At 44.4% G+C, this 19,337-nt stretch overlaps 1 protein-coding gene across 8 annotated transcripts in view; it reads left to right on the plus strand.

Moving 5' to 3' along the window:
• The window catches only part of DNM1L (dynamin 1 like), a 59,279-nt gene that overhangs the window by 32,324 nt on the left and 7,618 nt on the right, over nt 1-19,337 (plus strand). For 4 of the 8 annotated variants that reach the window (XM_040345765.1, XM_040345766.1, XM_040345767.1 and 1 more), the window contains 7 exons: nt 1,043-1,249; nt 1,378-1,498; nt 4,889-5,044; nt 5,165-5,254; nt 13,924-14,016; nt 14,107-14,166; nt 17,312-17,389. In XM_040345765.1, coding sequence (XP_040201699.1) covers nt 1,043-1,249; nt 1,378-1,498; nt 4,889-5,044; nt 5,165-5,254; nt 13,924-14,016; nt 14,107-14,166; nt 17,312-17,389 — 805 coding nt within the window. The remainder of the gene's footprint in view (nt 1-1,042; nt 1,250-1,377; nt 1,499-4,888; nt 5,045-5,164; nt 5,255-13,923; nt 14,017-14,106; nt 14,167-17,311; nt 17,390-19,337) is intronic. The other 4 variants (XM_040345771.1, XM_040345772.1, XM_040345774.1 and 1 more) reach the window with 2 other exon arrangements.

Consider the following 19,337-nt stretch of genomic DNA (forward strand, 5'->3'; position numbering starts at 1 on the left):
ATTGCATACAGCCTTTTGCAGCTCCGAGCTGCAAGCACAGAGATGCAAACTGACCACAGAAGCATTGATCGGCTTCCATGCTTTTTGTGGTGAATTTTGCTGAAGGAAAAAGGGGGGCTGTCCTGTATTTCAGAGGGGAGGAATGCATAAACGCAAAAGATACTTTTGATTTGTTCTATGCACATATGTTAACACACCTAGAAAGAAATGGAATATTTAAACAAAGCCAAGCAAAACAAGCAGGTTTATTCTTGCCTTTCCAGTAGGTGTACATTCTTTACTCTCCTGCAGAACTCTGGTTATCACTGTGATACAACACTTCTAGTTGTGTTGGATAGCATGTTACCCGTCGTCATGGTTCATTCCGGCAGCTGTTTAGTCACGATTATGTTCTGTAATGACATAGGTGGCGCTTTTTTATTTTACTATGGGGGATACGTGGTGTGTGTGTTTTTTTTTTTTTTCTTTTTAACATGTTAATTTCACTTTGCTAAATTGTATTAAAGTACTTTCAATAAAATAATAGGAGGGGTGACGGCTGTCTTCGCGTTGTGCTCTTGTGTTGTCACCTGCACCACTGACAACGGTCAATCCTGACACCTGTTGTGCAGGCATGGTTGGTTCAGTTTTCCCTGTCAGAAAGGCAGTCCAGAGCCACAGTGTGCAGCCGAGTGCATGCAGACAGCAAGTAGCTGAAAGACGGTAGGTGCTCACAGACTCCTACATGCAACAAAGAAGTGAAAACTGTATTTTATGGTATTTGTTTATGATATGGTGCTCTAACAAAGTTGTCCATTTATTTAGTGTTTACATCTATTTAGAATCTATACACATACATCAGAGAGGAAATTTGAGCACCCAATTGCAGAGACCGCATACAAATGCTATACCAATGTTGGTGGATAATCGAAACCCCAGTGCTATTAGGCAACAGGACAACTACCCGTCCACTAAGTCTTTTTTTTGTTTGGGGTTTGTTTTTTTTGTTTTGTTTTTTTATTCATATTCATATTATTTTGAACTGTATTGTCCTTGTCTACAGGCTACTGATGCACCACATAAGAGACTGTTTGCCAGAGTTAAAAACCAGGATCAATGTTTTGGCTGCTCAGTATCAGTCACTGCTCAACAGCTATGGTGAGCCAGTGGAGGACAAGAGTTCAACCCTGCTGCAGCTCATCACAAAGTTTGCCACAGAATATTGTAACACAATTGAAGGCACAGCAAAATACATAGAGACATCAGAACTGTGAGTACTCACCATTGCTCTGAAAACTGACATCTGTTGTGACTTTTTTATTGCCTATTCTCTACCTCAGCAGCTAGTCGGCACAATGTTCCAGAATTTGATCTGTTCTGTTACATTAATTTTGACAGGTGTGGTGGAGCGCGAATTTGCTACATCTTCCATGAAACTTTTGGGAGGACGCTGGAGTCTGTTGATCCGTTGGGTGGACTGACCACTATTGACATTCTTACAGCTATCCGAAATGCAACGGTATGTTTTCTGAAATATCCGCATTCCTTGAAGTGTCCTTTCACACCGCGCTGCAAATAATAATAAAAAAAATGTAAAACTGCAATTTAAAATGCATCTCCATGCGCATTATTTTTATGCATGTTGCATGCATTTTCATGTCTTCTACTGTGAAGTGACAAGTGCCTGAAAGGGTCAATATACTACAAAAAAATAAATGATATCTGTAGTTTTGGTTGCATTTACAGGCACTTGCATGCGTTCAGTTAAGATAGACGGGTTACATTTTATTGCAATGTGCATGTACACAACATTGTGTTGTGAATGAGGACAGCGGAAATTCCACTTTTGTGTGGACCTCCACTTTAAATGACTTAACCGGTTCCCGACCGGCTCCTGTACATATACGTCAGCAGAATGGCAGCCACTTCCTGTTTGTCTGGTAAAAAGCCTAGGCTTATGATATCATGCACAGCTCTCACTCTTGTGAGTTTGCTAGGAAGGGGGGGGGGGAGTCATAAGAGGGGCCAATGAGAGCTGCAGAGCTAGAGGTGCACGTCTAAAGGATATTGAGCACTTGGGAGCAGCAATTAACTTAAGTTGTTTCCAATCTCCATAGAGAAATAGTTAGAAAAACAAGTTCAATGAGAAAGTGTTTGCGGTCTTTTTTCCCCCCTTACCTGCAAGGCAAAGGCATATTGTGCTAGTATGCACATTATGTGAAACTTCCCTCAAAACAAAGCAGACAAACAGGAAGTGGCTGCCCCCTGATCTTGTGTTCACATGTTATGCAAGGTGGACTTTTCAGCCTCATCAATTCAGAGGGTTAAGACTTCCTAAGTCCCTTAATAGGCACAGATGGAGAGGATTTTTTACAGGGCATACAAATACCCTTTTTCTTTCTTGTACATCATGGGACACAGAGCAGGCTGTAATCGTGACCATCTGGGTTATGTGCCAGCTATAGGTGAATGGACACTGATAAGAAGCTAGAATCTCTACTGAAGGCTTTCTTTGCTTAAGCTGGGTCTGCTGCACAGCCAGCTTTGGCAGCCATTGGAGTTTGCCTGAGTCTAAAAGACCAATGAAGCGGTTGGTAAACCATGCTGCAGGACACAGGGAGAATACTGCTGAGGACTTGGCAGATTTACCCGTGCCTTATGTTTTGCAGTTCATGCCTTTTGAGGATTCAATGCAGCAAATTTCACGCATGGGTCTAGTATCAATGCACTGGCACAGTCTTGTGGTTAAAAAGTTGGTCGGCTGCACTGCCCTGCAATAAGTTGCTGGCAGGTGTTCCCTTTTATGGGGAATGGTGGTTTGACCAGGAGAATTCTACCTGGACGATCTATTGCTCAAGCAGGTAAAGCCAGGGAGTGGCAAACCGGTGGAAATATGTTTGGGATTGGAGGCAAATTTGTTTTTAAAATGTTTTGTTACCCCAAAACTTCATATTCCTTTTATGTGCCTGCTCTACCATGTACTTGTATGATAAAGTATCCTGTTCTCTTTGTATTCCTTTATGTGAAATACTTGGTGTTCCTGCCAGTCCCCCTGTTTTCCTATTAAAAACTAACCACACTAAGCAGGGAAGCACACAGCATGGTCAGTTTTCTAGCTAGGCTGGGAACACGGTATGCTCTCCTCCAATGATCAGACTTGTCCTAACACACCCCAGCTGCACAGCCATTCACTGGGAAGCTCTGTGTGCTGCTGCTCTCCCCCCTGCTGCACAACCATTCACTGGGAAGCTCCGTGTGCTGCTGAGAACAGTGGGAATATGATCACTTCTAAAAAAGGGGAAAAGGGTATTTATAATGTTTCATTCTATACAAAAATGATTTGTCTTTCATTTCAAACTGGATAGGTTGTTATAAAAGGTGATCCTTCACAACTGCTTAAAAGGCCAAAATTCGGCTTGATCCACCCCCCCCCCCCCACCCCCTCAGAGACCGATTGCTTCTCACTTGTTTTTTTGTACTATTTTAAAGAGAGTATCGCAGACAACACCACCTGTTAGGCCACCCTTGGGAGTGTCCTTGGGACTTGAACTTGGTCTTGGCTGTGTTGCAGATGCCAGCTTTTGAACCAATTTAGGAAATTCTATCAGTCCTTTTCCACTTGGCAGGATTTTTTTATTATTTCTATCATTTTGGAAAGAGTATCAGAGCTGGCGGCCCTTTTACGTAATGAGTCGTTCTTGGTGTTGGGTCCTCATCCATCTTTTTTGTGTAAGGTGGTTTCTAGTTATTGTTTGAAGCAGGACATTGTCTTGTCACCTTTTTATTCCTAGTCCAGTCGACAGGGGAAAGATGGCTCCATACTTTGGATGTAGTTTGGGGGGTCAGGATCGATTTTGAGATTGTCCACAGAAGTCGGGGAATTGGATTCTTTGTGCTGTCAGATGGGCCTGGGAAAGATCAGACAGCAGCCAAAGCAACTATTTTTTACTTTGGATCTGGCAAGTAATCTTCAAGCCTATGCTTTTGAAGGGTAAAGTTTCACCCTTTCAGGTAAGAACGCACACTACCAGGAGTGTGGGACCATCTTGGGCTGTTCACTATCAGGCATCAGTGACTCAGGTCTGCAAAGCTGCAACATGGTCTTCAGTGCATACATTCACTTAGTTTTACCAAGTGGATGTTGGAGCCACGGAGGATACGGTCTTTGTCCGCAGTGCGTTACGGGTGGCGGAGTAGGTCCTTTTGGTTGATGGTGGTGGTTTGTTGTCGTTTCCCTCCCAAGTGTATTTCTTTGGGACATCCTAGAAGGTCCTGCTTATAGCCTGCTCTGTGTCCTGTGATGTACGATAAAGAAAATCTGATATTTTTTTTTTTTTTTTCTTTAAAATCCATTTCTTGGAGTACATCGCAGGACTCGGAGGCCCCTCTCCTCTTTTTCTGGGAGTTCATTGCTGGTTGCAAAACTGGGGGACATCCTGCGTGGGAGGGGTTATTTAGGGGAGGACTTCCTGTCAGTTTGTGGTCTGCCGGTATCCATTCACCTGTAGGTGGTGCAAAACCCTGATGTTCGTGATTATAGCCTGCTCTGTGTCCCATGATGTACTCCAAGAAATTGATTTTACAGGCAAGTTAAAAAAAAAACTTTTGGCTGTAGTTTTTCAAGAAAACCTTTTTATCTATATTTTTAGTTTTATAATTGCTAAACAAATGTGGTGTGTTCAGTTTTGTTTTTCCCAGTAGTTAGGTGGTTTGCTCCAGGTGTGTTTTGCTTTTTCCTGTTACCCCAAAACATACTAATGGGGTAACTATTTTCTACCCAGCTTTACTGGACTGTATGACCATTGGATTCTAAGCTCTTCCAAGGTCAGGGACTAGGAGTGAACAGTCTGTGTACCTGATGAAACCCAGATGACTAAAGCTGAATAAAATGTATTCTTTGTCCTCTTAGGGTCCAAGACCAGCCTTGTTTGTCCCAGAAGTGTCTTTTGAGTTGCTGGTGAAGAGACAAGTGAAACGATTGGAAGAGCCAAGTTTACGGTGCGTAGAACTTGTTCACGAGGAGATGCAGAGGATCATCCAGCATTGCAGCAATTACAGCACACAGGTAATTGTACACTTTAGGATATACTGTTTCTGTATTTAGGCTGTATTCTGGTGCTAAGTGATTTATGTAATCCTGTGCAGACTCTGGTTTGATGTTTCTCATTTTGCTCCCTTTTTTCAGGAGCTCCTGAGGTTCCCAAAGCTGCACGATGCCATAGTCGAGGTGGTCACGTCGCTTCTGCGGAAACGCCTACCTGTAACCAATGAGATGGTAAGAGGATGTACTGCTTACTAACCAATAAATTGCCACAATTTCCTCTTTGAAAGTTTAGCAATAGTTTTCATAAGATACAAGACTGGAAAGGCTGAATACCAAAGCTGCAGATAACAATAACACACAGGCCAATGGGAGTGAAATGCAGCTTGTATCTCGCTGTGGATTCCTATACAATAAAACGTAGTCCAGACATTATTTTAACAAAAATGGTTTATTCTGGAATTATGTTTAAAGGTTCAATTACACAGGTGGCTGGGGAGCATACACCTCTGACCCCACACCACCCCAAGTGGAGTTTTACAATAATGCTTTGCTTCATGGCTGGGGTAGAAATGTCCAATGTTGTGTTTGGTGCTGCGCCGCAAATATGAACCGAACCCTAGGGTTGTGGTACAGTATTTCATCTGTCAAAAAAAAAGGCATTTGTAAAACGGTATCACCTCCTAAATGCCTGGCAGCCACTCCTGTAATCATTTCTCTAAAAAAAAATATTCACCAGGGATCAATTTTCAGAATATAAACAAAGTCAGTGCTACTACCCATACATTCCATGGAAAGCAGAGCTCCCGGGTTCTCGATCCACAGTCGCTGGCTGCATAGAATAATGAAGAAAAGATGATCCGCACGCTGGTCGTTGCTCTTAAACAATTGACGTATTTATTGACAAGCCACAGTAGACAAAGGCAATAGGAAAGGTTGACGCGTTTCAGCCTATAAGGCCTTAGTCATAACCACATATTAAACATGAAACTTGTGAAATAAATGGTAGCTCTAAGGATCACTGGCTCCACCCATTAATTGTCTAAATTGACCGCAGGCAATTATCCAAAGAAGGAAATCTGCTGCAATGCATATTGGGTGATCCATGTGTATGCCACTATTGTTAACACAACTTGTAGTGATATGTACATGTGTGCACACAATCATGCATGCATCCATGCACATATACATGATTAAAACATACCATGAAATACAAGAAACATTAAATACAAAAGATAAAAATGATCCAGTTATGTGGGAAAAAAAGACACCAGAAGACAGAAGGCTATGGGAAGAGGCATACTTAATGTAAGTGCAAATCCAGATCCCACCTCAGGTTTAACCCCTGAGGCGATCTAGTTTTTGATCTGAAAATCCACCATGCTTCTCTCCCCAATAGTCTTCTCTCTCTGTCACCTCCTCTGGGCGAGTGAGAAAACCGTTCTATTCCTCTAAAACGGAAAGAGGAAAGATCGCCCTGATGACTTTCCCTAAAGTGACGTTTTGCATTTGAAATGTTTCTAGCGTTTGGATTATTTGTGTCACAATAGTGTTCCCCTATGCGGGTTCTCAAGGGACGTGTGGGGGTTGTGGGATTGGTGATTTATCCAGAAAGGGAAAGATTGTCTGGTTAGAATCTCCACTTAATATTTTTATATTAAATAAAAAAAATGTTTTATTTTTTTTGAACAGTTACATTTTTGCCCGAACTCCACTTTAAGAAGTCCATCTAAGCCTACAGTGTGCACTGGATGACAGTGCAGTTTTGTGATTCAACTGCAGAGTTAAAGGGGTTGTAAAGGTAAAAAAAAAAAGTTTTTCCCTAAATGGCTTCCTTTACCTTGGTGCAGTCCTCCTTCACTTACCTCATCCTTCCATTTTACTTTTAAATTTCCTGATTTCTTTTGAGAAATCCTCACTTCCTGTTCTTCTGTCTGTAACTACACACAGTAATGGGAGGCTTTCTCCCTGGTGTGGAGAAAGCCTCTTGAGGGGGCGAGCAGGAGTGTCAGGACACCCACTAACACACAGCTCCTTTCTCTATCTGCAAAGTAGAGAGTGTCCTGACACTCCTGCTCGCCCCTCCCCCCCTCAAGAGGCTTTCTCCACACCAGGGAGAAAGCCTCCCATTACTGTGTTTAGTTAGACAGAAGAACAGGAAGTGAGGATTTCTCAGAATAAATAAGGACATTTAAAAGCAAAATGGAAGGATGAGGTAAGTGAAGGAGGACTGCACTAAGGTAAAGGAAGCTATTTAGGGATTTTTTTTTTCTTTTTACCTTTACAACCCCTTAAAGCGGAGGTTCACCCGGGAATAAAGTTTTTTAACATTAGATTGATGCTGATTTTGTATAGGGGAATCGGGTGTTTTAAAATCGAAGCTGTACTTACCGTTGTAGAGAGCGATCTTCTCCGCCGCTTCCATGTATGGGCTGCGGGACTGGGCGTTCCTATTTTGATTGACAGGCTTCCAACGGTCGCATCCATCGAGTCACGATTTTACGAAAGTAGCCGAACGTCGGTGCGCAGGCGCAGTATAGAGCCGCAACGACTTTCGGCTACTCGTGAGGCGATGGATGCGACCATCGGAAGCCTGTCGGAAGCCTGTCAATCAAAATAGGAACGCCCAGTCCCGAAGACCATACCCGGAAGCGGCGGAGAAGATCGCTCTCTACAACGGTAAGTACAGCTTTGATTTTAAAACAACTAGCCGATTCCCCTAGACAAAATGAGCATTAATCTAAGGGTAAACATTTTTATGGGTGAATTACCGCTTTAAGTGTTGTCACCCTGTTAAAGTGTAAATAATGGCTCTAGTAACAAACTGTTACAGGGGAAGCTGTTGGAAAACCAACATTATGTTATTGCATTTAACAAAATTTTTTTTTTATTTTGCTCATAGTTTCAATTTGACTCAAGTCCCATATCTGCACCCATGTTTTGTAGTTTTGACTTAAGATCCACCTTGTAGCTATTCTCTGGGCAAGCATGGTTGAAATGGCAATCAGCCTTAAATCTGAGTCTGTGCATTTGAATGGAGAAATGGAAACCTTAATTTCTCTTATCGTCCATGGACGGACACAGCTCCTTAAATCTTGACAAGTGGGTTATGTTCCCTGTTTACAGGAGAGGACTAGGCAGAAACATGTTAAATAGTTAAATACATGTTACATTAACAGAGTTGAACAGCCCCGCCCAGGGGGCGGTCCCTCCAGACATAACCCTCCTCACTGCAGCTTGCAGCCTCAGTTTCGTTCTGCCTAGCAAAGGAGAAGGACGTATGGCTCCCTTTGGGCCCAGCGCCCTGAGGAGAAATTTTATTTTATTTTACTTTACTTTTTCTTGAAGAATCTTCTTTCAACTGTTGGCTGAGAGACAGGCTGGATAATATAGATCCTTGTAGTCTACTCAGTCCGACCAGCAAGCGTGGGCACACCTTTGCAAAGAGGCTTGGTCTGCCACGCCATGACTCCTGAGGTGGCCGGTGAGCTTTGCTCCGAGGTCCACATATGACTGAGCTGTGGTGTTGTCTCAATCACAGTGGACCGGGCCGACAGCTACCTCCATTGCGGTTGTAGGTCTGTCAGGAATGCGTCAGCGAGTCCTCGCTCGGACGGGTAAGTACAGTCCCTCCTGCTTCGGTGGGTTGGTACAGCTGGGCATTCCTGGGGTTCGGGGGTCCCTTCCCCTTACTTCCCTGCTCCTTTCCCTTGCTGCATTGCTAACATTGCCGCTGTCAGGGGGAGGGGGCCTTCCTGAGGGGACTGTGTTATCTGGCCTGTGTTTTTTCTTTTTTGTATTGGGCTTTCCTGTGAGGTAAAAAGCCCTGTGATGAGCACAGATGTTTATGATTATACTTCAGCAGACGCTGACTGATTGGTGACACCTGTAATGGTTTTGCTTTTTATGCTGTATCTGTGACTTGTCCTTAAATAAAACAGCCCTATGAGGCTTTTCCTGTTTAAACACAGGTCCCTGCAAAAGTTACCTCACGGTTCTTTTCCTCACAGGCAGCGCTGTGCAGTCTCCTCCTGAGGGAGTCCCCTGGTTACCCCTGGTCAGCGCAGCAAGTGGGTGAGAGGCCCTGAATAGGGCTCTAGGAGCTTTTGTCTATTTGTATGGACAGGTGTGCATATTATAATACACACTATATGTAAATATTGGAGTCAGTATCTGGGTCCTTCCCCACATGCTGGTGGTGGCAGCAGGTGTTAGCACCTGTGATTCCCACAGAGTTTTTATTGTTAGTCCTGGACACAGTTTGTGCCAGGGTGGGGGTGGACTGCGGGCGGGCGGTAAAAGAGTGCCCCCTTCCCCCGTTATCCCCTGGGGAATGCTCTGTTATGGAGCCATGGACTAGGTACCTAGTTAAAAAAAAAAAAAAAAAAAAAAAAAAAGAAGGCAGAATAAGGCATTTATGGGTGCGCTTTTTACTGCTGCAAGGGACTCTCCTAAGCTGCATAGTGCAGCTGGGTTTCCGCTGAGGGCTCGGTCTTTTTTGGATCACACAAATCAGACCGCTGTGTAGGTTTTTTCCTTCTGTGCCCTTCTTTGATAATTTCTGAGATGCGGAATGAGAAAAGCCACTGAGGGCTTTTGTAGTCCCTCACCGCCGGGCGGGAACCCCTACTTGTATGGATCTGACTGATAGAAGATCCGAAGTACTGACCCGTTCCATGTTTACCATGCTGGGATCTGGCTTGCGGCCTATTGTGGCCACTACACTGGGGTCTCAGTGGTCGCTGGCGCTATTTTTTTTGGGAGATTTTTCAATTACATTGAAAACTCCCATTGGCGCCCATTTTGTCGTGGCCACGCTATGGCGCAGCTTACATTGTGCTGGCCTTTTTCCTGTAGCCGCGTTCTGAACGCTCGGCGGCCATCTTGGAGTAGTCCTGACCCCTAGTGCTGTATACAACTCAGAGTGAGCATTTTGCACCAGACAGTGGAGGAGCACCGACTCTCTCCTGAGGTTATTAGCCTAGCGGACCAGCTGGTCCAGGGCCTCATATAGGTCTGTGATGCTTCATTGAATGCTGCGCCCTTGTTATCCAGGGCGTCTGTTTCAGAATGGTTTTATGCACACGGTGGTGTAGTGCTTAACTCCATTACTTGGCAGCAAAAGAGTCATTGGTTCGAATCTGCACACTGACGCCAATCTGCACACTGACGCCAATCTGCCTGGAGCTTGCATTGTCGCTCCCTGTGTCTGTGTGGGTTTCCTCCGGGTACTCCGGTTTCCTCCAAAGACATGTGTGCATACACCTACATAATATACATACACACTATGTGTGTGTATTATTTAGGGGCAACCCTCCCAGGCCGTCAAAGGCCCAGCTGGGGGACTAATCTGTCCCTGGGTGCATAAGCCGATCACGCCGGCACCCAAATCCTGCCAATGTATATAGCCTTCCCTCCCTGTCTCTAGGTGGGAGGGGCGGCTTGCAGGTTCACAATTCAGTGAAACCTCCCTGCTCTCCGACTAGTGGGTCTGCGAGGTGGTCTCTTCGGAGTACTAGATAGGGTTTCCTCCTATCCACAGAACAAAGTTCTGTCCTTGTGTCTTCCCCTCCCAGCACGTCGGTCTGCCTTGGGCAGTGTGGGATTTGCTAAGCTGCAAGGTAATTTTACCTTTCCTGCAGGACAAGAGTTTTGGGGTTTTCTATGGGCCTCAGGCCCTACATACCTTTGTGAACGTCGGGTAGTTCCGCATGGAATCCATTTGTTCGGTGGTAGCTGCGCTTCATCCGGGGGATGTCCTGACGTCCTCGGACATCAGGGACGCATACATGCATGTCCCGTTTTGCACATGTCAGTGTTTTTTTCTGTGCTTCGTGATGAGAGAAGGGTCTCTGTCAGCCTGTGGCCCTCCCTTTTGATCTGGCGTCAGCACCATGGGTTTTCAGCTAGGAGCTCGCACTTATTTGAATTTTGTTGGGACAGCGAGGCTTTGCCTCATTGGCTACTTTGACGACTTTCTTCTGAGAGCAGCTTCTGTCTCCGACCTAGTGGATGGGTTATTCCCATTCAGACCCTCCGAAGATTCGGGTGGATGTTAAACGTTTAGGCCAGAAAGTGTAGCTCAGTGGCAGCAAGCCTGCCCTACATGTGTGCGACCCAGGGTTCAAATTATGGGCATGCTAGGTTTCCGACTCAGCGTTGGAGTATCTAGTGTTGATCCAGACTCCTCAGTGGCAAAGGTCCTTCTTCCCCTGGAGAAATTGCAGACTCTTCAGTCTGCGGAGAAGGTATTGGCATCACGCAATCGGTCTTCTCTCCGGGCGCCTGCTGGTTCAGGGTCTGTGGGTAGCCTCCTTCAAGGTGGTACTGTATGCCCAGTTCCACACCCTGGTTTTCCAGTGGAACTACTGTCCAGGTGGTAAAAATCTCTTGTCTCTGAAATCATTAGATTCCTGTGCGCCACCTAGTCAGAGTCTCTCTGAGTTGGTGACAGAGATTCCCGACTCTTCGGTCCGGGAAGTTGTTCCTTCCTTCCAGTGGTCGGTGTTTACGACGAATGCCAGCCCACGGGTTGTGAACCTGGAGGTTCACAAAACTGGGGGGTCCAGTCGGCCCTGAGTCGCTGGACTTGCGTGGACCTATGACCACACCTCCTTGAATGTGTCTGGTCTCGGTAGCTACCCAGGGTCGGGCCTGGCTAGTGCCTGGTGGAAGACCGCCTGGGAATACCAGGTGCTGTCTACTGTTCATTGTCCTACTATTTTAGGCGATCAGGCTATGCTTCTCCTTGTGGTCGACCAATCTGGTTTCAGCCGGACAACGCCACGGCCGTGGCTTCAGTCTACCATCAGGTATGCCGGCAGGCAGACTACTGGAGTCGCCAGATGCTGGACCAGGGCGACTGGTCTTTGTGCTTGGGGTGTTTCGGCTCCCTTGCAGGAGGTGAGCCTCACATGGCATGGATCTCCTGGCAGCTTGTCTCCGCCGCAAGGGTGTCAGTTAGTGGCCAGGTCTAGTGATCTTGTACAGACGCGTCAGTCGCGCTGGTGGCCCTGTGTTGTCTGTATCGGTCATTTTTTGCCATTCCTCCATGGTAGTTGCTTCCTCGGCCGCTCCACAGAGTGGATGCTGAGGAGATCCCGATGATTCTAATCGCTCCAGATTAATCTCGGCGTCCTTGGTACGCTGATATCGGGCGCCTGGTAGCGGAGGCACCCTGGCGATTGCCAGGGCAGGAGGTTCCTGTCTCAAGGTCCCATACTTCCTCCTGTTGTACAGTCACTGACTTGCTTAACATGGTTATTGGAAGCCAGACTTTAGGTGACCAGGGTCTGTCTGACTCGGTCATCTCAACAGGGCACCGTAGTCTTCTTCCGGAGGATCTACCGTCGCACCTCTCTTGGTGCGAAGGGATGGAGTGACGTCCACGGGCGTACTTTCAATGTCCAGGGTCCTGCTGTTTTTAAAGCTTGGATTGGATCTAAAAATTGCTTAAAGCACCGTTTGGGGGCAGATTTCAGCCTTGGCTGTGTTCTTTTAGTGGCCTTTTTGCGGCCCGTTCCCTGGTGGGTCCCCTTTTTTTGTGTGCAAGGGGTTTGTCATATACTTTCCCCTCTTGGCCCATCTCTTCCCCCATGAGTTTTGACTCTGGTGCTCTCGGTTCTTCAGGAACCTTCCTTTTGGAAACATCAGAGAGATTTTCTCTTGACACTATCTCAGAAGGTGGCCCCTTTAGTGGCCTTTACCTCTGTTAGAGGGGTTTCTGAGTTGGCGGTCTTGTCTTGCAAGCCGCCATGCTTGATCCCCCATAAGGATTAGGTGATGGTGCGCTCGCGACCTTCCCTTCTTCCGAAGGAGGTTTCGGCCTTTCATACTTTAGGCGTGGTACGCGCTTTGCGGGTATACCAGCCTACTACGGCTCCATTTCGGAGCTTCTGACTCTCTTTTGTGTCGGTGTCTGGTCCACAAAAGGGCCTGGCGGTCTCGTCGACCACCATTTCTCGGTGGATCGGGCAGGCCGTCATACAGGCCTATGCTCCTAAGGGCGGGCCCCCCTTTCCGGTCACGGCACTTTCGACCAGGGCAATTGGTGCTTCCTGGGTTTTTTTTTTTTTTTTCCCGACATCATGCGTCGGTCTCACAGGTGTGCGAGGCGGCGATTTGCTCGTCCGTTCACGCTTTTTCCAGAATTTACATGGTTGCTGTGAGTGCATCTTATGATGTTTTTTTCAGCCGCTAGTTTTTGCCGGCGGCTGTTTAAAGTTGCACCTCCTCCGTTGAGGAGCTCGGCTTGTTTTGGGGTGAAGTTAAAATTGTTTTTACTGATATATTTCCCACCCCTCGTTTTTTGACACTGCTTGGGGACGTCCCACTTGTCAAGATTTAAGGAGCTGTGTCCGTCCATGGACGATAAGAGAAAATAGGATTTTTTGTACTCACCGTAAAATCCTTTTCTCTGAAGTCCATGGACGGACACAGCTCCCACCCCTCCTTTTTAGGTTTGTACTGCTTGTTACGAACTGAGGCTGCAAGCTGCAGTGAGGAGGGTTATGTCTGGAGGGACCGCCCCCTGGGCGGGGCTGTTCAACTCTGTTAATGTAACATGTATTTAACTATTTAACATGTTTCTGCCTAGTCCTCTCCTGTAAACAGGGAACATAACCCACTTGTCAAGATTTAAGGAGCTGTGTCCGTCCATGGACTTCAGAGAAAAGGATTTTACGGTGAGTACAAAAAATCCTATTTTTTTTTTTTTTTTTTAGATCTTCTACTGTGTGTGTGTGTGTGTGTGTGTGTGTGTGTGTGTATATATATATATATATATATATATATATATATATATATATATATATATATATATATATATATATATATATATATATATATATATATATATATATATATAATATATATATATAACCATGTTGGGTCTTTTATTACAGGTACACAATTTGGTGGCCATTGAGCTTGCCTATATCAACACTAAACATCCGGATTTTGCAGATGCCTGTGGTGTCATGAACAACAATATAGAGGTGAGCAAGGGGCACAATCTTCTCTACCAACTCCGGTAATGGTAATAAATCTTAATGTATAAAATATATTTGTTTTTCTGTGACATGCAGGAACAGAGGAGGAACAAATTAACCAGGGATGTACCGCGGTCTTCAGCTCCTACAGATAAAGTGAGCACAGCCAATGTGATACATTATAATCTACTAGGAATCCATTTGTTTGCTATACTTTTTTGTCCATTACATGAGTGTTAAGGCCCAAACATAGGATCAGACTTTTTGACAACAACGGTCCGACGAACGTGTTTGATTGGACAATCCGACCATGTGTATGCTCCATCGGACAAATATTTTCGCTTTTTCATCAGACAAATGTTCGCTGTGAATGCTCAAACTTTTCGACAACAAATGTCTAAAGTCCAAAGTACAAACGCGCATGCTCAGAACCAATGCTAAACATCAGCCAACAATAGCAGAAGTTGCCCAAAGGGTGGCGGTAAAGGGCTGAAAAACCACGTGATTTGGTGAAAGTTGGCTGAAAATGTTCTGCCGTGTGTATGCAGAACAAGTTCATGGCCATCGCCCATTAAGACCAAATCCACGGAAAAGTCGGATGGAAGTCCAATCGTGTGTATGAGGCTTTAGAACACTTCCCAACAAACGCATTCCTCTGGTTTCAGTGGAGTAGGGATGATTTTGGAACATGTTTTTTTGGCTGAGCTGTTACCATGGGCCCAGTTGACAGTATATTCCTAGAGAGAGACTACATTATGCTTAATTTGTTTTGGGGAATAGTGCCGTTTTTACGTCCAAGAAATTTAGTATTATTACTCCTAAATTGAATTGATTTTATATAGGCCAAGTTCACTTTTAGTAAAATGTTGCGTATTTAAGGTTTATCACTTAACCTGTTCCTAAGCACCTCTTTCCACACCCAGAGACCTCACCCCTGTGTCCGGGTGCAGGGGTTCTGGGATCTATGCCGGGTACTTGCATTTACTCAGTGATAGGTTGTCTGAAGGATGCCCATGCTGCTTATAGATCATGCTTTTTATTTGGCTTGGCAGCATGTTTGTAGGAAACGATCGTGTGTTTTTGTCACATTAAATTGTAAGAACGTGTACAGAATCATAGAAAGCAAAGAAATGGGGAGAGGGAGGGCCAGCTGTGTTTTAATAAGAGCTTGAGCTATTCATCTCTGTTACCCACTTTGCTGGGAAAACAAAACGTTTGTTATGATTGGTGAACATGTAAAAAGGAGCCTAGCTGAAGAAAAATATATAACTATCTGACTAAAAATATCAAACCTATACAAATATTCTCTTTGAAAAGAAAATCCCCCATAAAGAATGTTAAACTGTGTGAATACAGTTCATCTCAGCTTAGAGAAATTGCATGTTTGGGTGGTTATGTTGCAAGGATTATTTATATTATGCCGTGTGCATTTACCTTGTCCTTGTACACACAGTGTAAGTCCCTAAAGCTGAATGTACTTATTGGGGTTATTGGCTTTTGAGGAGTGTACTTGGTGCAATAGGTGTGTCACTGATGAGGTTATGCATGAGGTCACAAAGGTCACAGGATATAACTGGCAGTAAAACCCTTAGAAAAAAAAATATATATATATATATATATATATATATATATTAAAATGTCCCCAGGTTGAAGCATTTTTGGTTTGTGTTGCTGTTAGAGCTTTCCCCTGGCTTCCTGTCCTGGGGACAACCCATTTTACCAGCCAATGAGGTAAAGGAATTGCTCCAGCTGACAGTCTAATCCATGGGTGCTCAACCTGTGGCCCTCCAGCTGTTTTGGAACTACAAGCCCCATGAGGCATTGCAAGCGGCTCAGTTACAAGCATGGCATGATGGGAGTTGTAGTTCCATAACAGCTGGAGGGCCACAGGTTGAGCACCAATGGAAAACTCAAACTTAATGCCAAATAGTTTTGGCTTTAAACTGCAAAAGTCTTTTTGAAATCTGAATAAACATCCCCACCAATCAAAGCTTTAAAGTGGATGTAAACCCACTCTCATCCTTTCTAAACTACTGCCATAGTGCTGATCTATAAGGATATACATGCCTCCTGCATGTTTCCTTACCTGTCAAATGTCTCCCCTCTGTCTCTTGTAAGAACTGAAAAACTGCAGATTCTGTGGGCGGGTCTGTTGTCTGGAGCTCGGTGGGTGGAGTCGTGACTCCCCACCCACCATCACTAATATCCAGTCAAAATCCATAAAAGTAGCCACATGACTTCAGAAAAGGAGTGGGGGTGGGAATTGAAAAATAATGCCTGTCTCAAGCTTAGTGTATGAGATAGGTTATTTACATGTCATTCACAGCAAGGGGGAAGAACGTTTTCTCTTGTTTGTCCGTTTTTATCTCACTGAAGAGAGGATTGCTCAGAGCTGGATTAACTTTGTAACCAGACTGGGCACAGATGATAGGAAATCTAATACTCTACATTGTGACAGCAAAAAAAATAAAAAATTTGGGTTTACATCCACTTTAAAGTTCTGGGATGGACAAATCGTATTCTAGAAGGGCTGAATTCCTCGCCTTTCATGGAGAAAATGCAGTATTGAGCTCCCTTCGATGCTTGGCCACTCATCTGGCCTAGATACTTGTATATGTGACGTCTACTGAAACAAGGTGGGTTATGTTGGCTAATACTCTTCAGAAGAGATCATGTGACTGAGCACCTAGGTCTTTAGGTATGTAGCTATCACTGATGAGAATCATTTACTCCAGAAAAATTAAATAGTCTTGCCCTACTTTTTATTTATTCAACTCCTCAAGGCTGCTAATGTAGCTTTCTAATAGTAATAAAAGCGCTCTACCCCTTAAATATGAGTAAATTCATACTTTTTTCAATGTCAGCTGCTCAAAGTATAGAGACCAGCGCATTGGCATGACTGCAAGCATCTTTCAGTACAAGTTTCCTTGAAAGACGATTTGTTAAATGTTTTTGATGTGCCCAGCTGTCTCTTATTTACATAAAATTTAATTTCTCAGCTTTTAATGTGGGTTCATAAAGACTTATATTGACGTGTAACGATTGAAAACTTAATGCAGTGTTTCTCAACTCGAGGCGCCCCATCGGGTCATGTTTTCACGCTTTTCCCATTATTTTGCACAGGTGATTTGATCACTTTCACTGCCTTAGTACTGTAATTACCACAGCTGTTTCACCTGAGGGAAATCCTGAAAACATGACCTGTTGGGGCGCCTTGAAGACTGGAGTTGAGAATCACTGGCTTAATGTGTGCAATCTCTAGTAAAATCCCCATCTCTTCTGATTCTTTTTCTTTCTTCAGTCTACTAAACCTCCAGGGCCTCTGCCATCTGCCCCCCTGGAGTCCTCCCCTGCTTCTGCCACTGAGGCTGATGGCAAGGTCTGTGCCGCTCTCATAGTGTTGCATGCTGCCCTGCATGGTTCAGATTTGGCTGTAGCGGTTTCAAGTTTGAGGCATGTTTGTTGTACCTGTGCTGTTTCTCCATCTTTGCCTGTGTGTCTGCTGTATGATACAAGGCATGTGACTGCATGAGACACACATTACCCCTTCTGCATGCAAAATCCAGATCCTTATCTCTATCGCTCACTGGTTCTTTAAAGGGTTTAAAGTGTTTTTAAAAAATGTACCTACAGTTTGTAAGTGTTCAAATCCATTTCTGGTTTTTACTGCCATCTGGGGTCTCATTAGAAAGATTTACTTTTTTTTTTTCTGTTCCCCTGACAACCGTTTCACTAGAAAGCAAGTGTGGGAAAAGCTGCAATCCACAGACCAAAGTAAAAATCTAACGTGTTTTCACCTTTCTGACAACTCTTCTACAAACCGTTTTCTTTAAGGCCTCATTTGCACCAGAGTACATTTTTTATTTTTTTTGCACGTGTTGAAGGGTACAAAAAAACAAACATTGTTCTGTGTGCCCTGTTCGAACCACAACACTGCCATTGTGCAGATTCCTTCAGCGCAGGAATCTGCAACTTCTATGCAGAAATGGGGAAAAAACTTGACATCAACATTGGTGTGAACAGGGAACATAACTGACATGCATAAAAACTGGTGTCAATGTGCATAAAAACTCAATGAAACACGCATGAAAACTGAGAAGGTAGCACAGATTTCACTCGTAGAGACCTCAGTTTCACATCAGTTTTCATGCATGATATGTACAAGTATATCATGGGACACAGGACTTCATAGCCACAAGGATAGGGTTATGCTGCCACCTTCAGGTGATTGGACACTGGCAAAAAAAACTCCTTCCTAGGCATAACCCCTCCCCCGTTAGGCAAGGCTTAATTTTTTATTTTTTTTCCCTTGGCTTGGGTGATGGGCATGTCCGTGCAGTCTCTGCATGAAAACATAACTAGCGTCACAACAGTTCCATCTGTAATTAGACTAGCCTTTTGCTCACCAGGGAGGAAGTCACACTTGCTAACACTGGGGTATAGTAGCAGCTTTCTGCAATACTCGTTGGCTTGTACAACCTTGGTCGCAAGCGGAAGTGTTCCCCCTTTCCTCCCCTCTTATTATTGGAGGAGGAATCGCTCTGTCAGTTATGTGACGAGGCCAGATCTTGCATGGAATTTGGTGCGAATACTAATAACCATAACCATTGCAAAGAGCAGGTAAGTATAATATGTTTATTTTTTTAAATGGGGGGAAAAAAACAAGGCTTTATCGCTTTAACATGGACACCCGCAACGGTTCGCATGAGTGGATTGTGATGTGGGAAAAGCACAGCAATTAGTGTAAACGGCTCCTAAAGTGAGCGGCATTCATTAATTTAGACCTTTTTGCTTTACATTCGAATATTTGTCAGTCCAATTGTTTCTGGAGATTGAAGCATTGGCTTGTGCCTGCATTCCTGACTGCTCTGTCGTGGCCTTAATAGCTAGATGACAAGTATCACTTGTAAGTGTCAGGCTAGCCATACACACATAGATTCTTCTATTTACACTAAGCAGTGTGGATGAAGCAATTGTATATTGATTGGATGCAGTCACTGTGCAAATTGCGATATATATATATTTTTTTTCTTTCTCACCTGGCCCCTCTATTGTCGAGCCAAGTGGTGTTCATAGGGCCACTAATGGCTCGAATTTTGGCTGATTAGAGATGTGCATGTCCAGCTTTACTTAAATGCAGCAGAGAAGTATCAAAGCTGTACAGTGTGACAAAGCTGTGTACATTTTAGAACTGGAAGGACAAAAATACAAATCCCTTTTGCAGGGAAACCAGCCCCCTTGTATATTTTTCATCGGGTTTATTCTTGTGTTTTACCTGGATTTCCGTTTTGATGCAATTTTACCAAATGTTTTCCCTCTTAAATTCT

This window comes from Rana temporaria, chromosome 3, assembly GCF_905171775.1.
Source record: "Rana temporaria chromosome 3, aRanTem1.1, whole genome shotgun sequence".
NCBI classification, from domain to species: Eukaryota; Metazoa; Chordata; class Amphibia; order Anura; family Ranidae; genus Rana; species Rana temporaria.